The 5,000-nt window shown below is 42.7% G+C and overlaps 1 protein-coding gene across 1 annotated transcript in view; it reads right to left on the bottom strand.

Annotated features, from left to right (window-relative positions):
- The window catches only part of LOC123520081 (parathyroid hormone/parathyroid hormone-related peptide receptor-like), a 62,732-nt gene that overhangs the window by 27,433 nt on the left and 30,299 nt on the right, over positions 1 to 5,000 (bottom strand). The window contains exon 6 of the mRNA XM_045281969.1: positions 2,943 to 3,108. Coding sequence (XP_045137904.1) covers positions 2,943 to 3,108 — 166 coding nt within the window. The remainder of the gene's footprint in view (positions 1 to 2,942; positions 3,109 to 5,000) is intronic.

The raw sequence follows: 5,000 nt of genomic DNA, 5'->3' as shown, positions 1-5,000 counted from the left end.
AGTAACCTGATTATAGACAGTTACTGAAAACATAGAGATTTAACCTCTTTTATCCACCACTACCTCTTTCTCCACTGCCTGCGACGTCACCATCCATCCTGCATCCATCTTAGTACAGCCCCATCTGACCTTTCCGTCCTTCCTCCCAGTCTTCCTCTGCCTTACATTATCTACTCCACCTTACACACACACACACACACACACACACACACACACACACACACACACACACACCGCATAGTGTAGTGGTTAGCACGCTCGGCTCACAGCCGAGAGGGTCCGAGTTCGAGTCCCGGAAAGCGGCGAGGCAAATGGGCAAGTCTCTTAATGTGTGGCCCCTGTTCACCTAGCAGTAAATAGGTATGGGATGTAACTCGAGGGGTTGTGGCCTCGCTTTCCCGGTTTGTGGAGTGTGTTGTGGTCTCATTCTTTCCCGAAGATCGGTCTATGAGCTCTGAGCTCGCTCTGTGATGGGGAAGACTGGCTGGGTAACCAAGAAGCGATCGTGGTGAATTACACACACACACACACACACACACACACACACACACACACACACACACACACACACACACCGCGCAATGTAGTGGTTAGCACGCTCGATTCACAATCGAGAGGGCCGGGTTCGAGTCCCGGGAAGCGGCGAGGCAAATGGGCAAGGCTCTTAATGTGTGGCCCCTGTTCACCTAGCAGTAAATAGGTACGGGATGTAACTCGAGGGGTTGTGGCCTCTTTTTCCCGGTGTGTGGAATGTGTTGTGATCTCATTCCTATCCGAAGATCGGTCTATGAGCTCTGAGCGCGCTCTGTAATGGGGAAGACTGGCTGGGTAACCAGTAGGTGATCATGGTGAATTACACACACACACACACACACACACACACACACACACACACGCGTAGTGTAGTGGTTAGCACGCTCGACTCACAATCGAGAGGGCGGGGTTCGAATCCTGGTAAGCGGCGAGGCAAATGGGTAAGTCTCTTAATGTGTGGCCCCTGTTCACCTAGCAGTAAATAGGTACGGGATGTAACTCGATGAGCTGTGGCCTCGCTTTCCCGGTGTGTGGAGTGTGTTATGTGGTCTCAGTCCTACCCGAAGATTGGTCTATGAGCTCTGAGCTCGCTCCGTAATGGGGAAGACTGAGTGGGTGACCAGCAGACGACCGAGGTGAATCACACATCGCGTAGTGTAGTGGTTAGCACGCTCGACTCACAATCGAGAGGGCCGGGTTCGAGTCCCGGGAAGCGGCGAGGCAAATGGGCAAGCCTCTTAATGTGTGGCCCCTGTTCACCTAGCAGTAAATAGATACGGGATGTAACTCGAGGGGTTGTGGCCTCGCTTTCCCGGTGTGTGGAGTGTGTTGTGGTCTCAGTCCTACCCGAAGATCGGTCTATGAGCTCTGAGCTCGCTCCGTAATGGGGAAGACTGGGTGGGTGACCAGCAGACGACCTAGGTGAATTACACACACACCGCGTAGTGTAGTTGGTTAGTTCATTCGGCTCACAACCGAGAAGGCCCGTGTTGGAGTCCCGGGCGCTGCGCGGCAAATGGGTGAGCCTTTTAATATGTGTAGCCCCTGTTCACTTGTTAGTAAATAGGTATGGGATGTAATTTGGGGGTGTTGTGGCCTCACTTTCCCGGTGTGTGGAGGGTGATGTGATCTCATTCCTACCCGAAGATCGGTCTATGACTCTAGAGCTCTAAGCTCGCTCCGTAATGGGAAAGGATGACTGGGTGACCAGCAGGCGACTGTGAATACACACTTCGCACACAAACGCTCTGTTCCTGGTTTTCCTCTCACCATATCAAATGCTTCCTGATGTACGTCACCTACTCAATCCCTCACTCACATTATTAATACTCCCCTGATCGGTTGCTTTTCTCATCTTACTATCCTGCCCAGTGCGCTCATACCCGATGCCCGGAATTTGAGACCACGTAATTTTAGGCATTTACTACTGTTGTGTTCCATTCACCTCTATCGCTCATAGTTGCTCTTGCTTGTTGCATAGTCATTCCTCTCTCATTCAGTGTCATCTTTATACAGTTTATCCACTCAGGGTATGGCTTTCCTACGTATTAACGTTTCACTGTTCACCTCTGACTGTATTGTTCCCATTACTAGTTTTTCTGTCCTCCACTCTCTCCACTTGTTTAAACCATCATTAACACACGCACTGATCCATCCTTCAGCCAACTCCCTCGAAACATTAGTTCTTATCTTCTCATTTTGTATTCCATCTCTCCAGAAGGAAACTTTGTTATTGTTGTTGTTGTTGTTGTTGTTGTTGTTGTTGTTGTTGTTGTTGTTGTTGTTGTTGTTGTTGTTATTATTATCATTATTATTATTATTATTATTATTATTATTATTATTATTATTATTATTATTATTATTATTATTATTATTATTATTATTATTATTATCATTATTACTATTGCTACCAATTTATCTAGAATATGGATAATAATAGTAATAATAATAATAGGAATAATAACAATACTAATAATGATAATGATAATAAGAGAAGAAAGAGAGAGAAAATAGGTGATGATTAGAAAGAGATGCGTATGAAAGGAAAATAAGAAAAGTAGCGAAAGAAAGTATAATAAGGATAACAGGAATGAAACAAAAAGTGAAGTGAACAGGTTTTCATCTGGCAGAGGAGAAAGGGAAAGGTGAGGCATCCAAGGTAGTGGGAAGGCGGGCCAAACGCAATCAAGGTCACGCACGTACACACCTACATGTAATGCCAAGTACACACTCGAGACAGCCATATATATGTATTGCAGGCAGTCACACTCAGGCCGCAGCTCACACAAAAAACACAACATAGCGATACACTGGCAGCATTATACGACACGATTCTTGTTTGTTTGTGTGTGTGTGTGTGTGTGTGTGTGTGTGTGTGTGTGTGTGTGTGTGTGCTCCCACTCGCCCACCTGGCTGTCGTCATTGAAGTGCGCCTCGCCGTCCTGGATGCTGAAGTTGATGGGGAGCGCCACGCCGTCCAGCAGCAGTGAAGACTTGAGCAACACCACGAGGGCGCGAAGCATGAAGGACCCAAACAGGTGCAAGTGAAGCAAGTTCCTTGGGCACCTCAGCCTCCTGATGGAAGAAAAAATCGGGATGTCAACTTGAGAGACGTGATGGAGCTGAGAGGAGGAATAATTCGGTGCGACAGTCATAGGTTGTAGGAAAATTAAGTAGGAAGGGAAATGTTTGCGTTAGGGCAGCATTCATAAAGCTTCTGGCGTCTTATCTCCACTATCCTCAACAAATTCTACGGAAAGTTTTGTGGGTTTCAAAATCGGTTTCATGATTCTAGTGATAATTCCACAAGGCATCATTAGTAGTACGAGAGTCCAATAACCATTTCTCCAACCTTTGAAAGTAATCTTATGAACATCTTAAAAGCGTTTGAGAATTATGTCCCTATTATAGTAAGGAAGTGTAGAGAATCTGTAGAATACAATGACAGAAATAATAATAAGAAAAGGAATTCAAAGATATGAAACAAAAGTGATAATAGGAGAGGAAAAAAATAAGCTTGAAATGGAAAAGGAGCAAAGAGGAACGAAAGTAGTGGCAAGGAAGGACAAAGGTGTTATAGGAGATGGCAGGAAGGGTAAGGATTTGAATGTACTACAGACGAAAGTATGAGAGAGAGAGAGAGAGAGAGAGAGAGAGAGAGAGAGAGAGAGAATTATACACTTGTTAGCCGCCTTACTTCTGGATCATTACTATGTAGATGAGATAAAGGTGAAACAAGACTCTTAGCTAACGAAGACCACGCCATATTCCCAGTGATTGCTATAATGACGGCCAAACTGAATACAAGGACATATTTCCTTCATGTTTTTGTGGACCACGGCCTCAAGGGATCTCCAGGATTTCATATTGAGTATAAAGATAACTAACGTAGTCTTTCGCCTAAATGTAATGAACTTTGGCTTTTATCTATTCATTCCTTTATTTATTCAATCATTCATAAGCCTTTATATATATATATATATATATATATATATATATATATATATATATATATATATATATATATATATATATATATATATATATATATATATATATAAAGAAGAGAGAAAGATAATAAACCTGACTTCAAATTTTTCGGTCAAATGTTTTCTTCTTCGTCAATTCATCTTGCTGCTATCTTGAATCTCTCACATTCCATTTTGGTGTTGTTACTTATGTCATTTTCCACAGATACTGCTTTTCTGAGCTTGCTAACATCATGTTTATATGTCTCTCCAGAAACTCTGATGCAGAAGGGTTTTTTTCTTACACTTGCCATTATGATCCGCCATACTAATACAGAGTTTGTCATTATCTTCACTTTTTCATACCTTTCATAGATAAACTCTTAATCACTGTGCTTTTTTTCTATGACTTGACCTAACTGAAGAGAGGAATATCACAACATTCCTAAAACTAAACTAGAATACTCAACAGGATTCTATTACTGTACTTTGATGAGAACGGCATTTGAAGTTTTCTATCCGTTTTTAAGTCTGACAGCTAAAAAGGAAGCAGTATGCACATAATGAGATATGAATATTGGAATATACTCAAATCCCACTCCTTTCCCATCGTGAACGAAAATTATTAGAGGTAACATTGAAATAAATATAAACTTTTCGAAACAAGGCAATAAGCATATTTAGTCGGTGAAGTGATGACAAACTGAAGTGAAAAAGTGCAACACGCGAAGTGAATTAATGTTCAAGATGTTACGGGGAAATGAAAGTGATGGTGTGGTCTGTGTGTGTATGTGTTTGATGTATTTAGGATAAAAATAAAAAGTTTGGCTTGCTTAATGAAGATGGGGTGAGGGAACCATTGCTGCTGCTTGTTCTCTTGACAAAGAGAAAGAGAAAGGGATGGTGGGCGTAGGTGATTCTGGTACTGACTCCATTATAGCGGATAAACCCTCCGGTGTACCTACTGCTGATTAAAAAAATCACGAGACATAGGAATAC

Source organism: Portunus trituberculatus, chromosome 46, assembly GCF_017591435.1.
Source record: "Portunus trituberculatus isolate SZX2019 chromosome 46, ASM1759143v1, whole genome shotgun sequence".
NCBI classification, from domain to species: domain Eukaryota; kingdom Metazoa; phylum Arthropoda; class Malacostraca; order Decapoda; family Portunidae; genus Portunus; species Portunus trituberculatus.
Note: the sequence above shows the minus strand (reverse complement) of the source record. Positions and strands in the feature narration are given on the sequence as shown.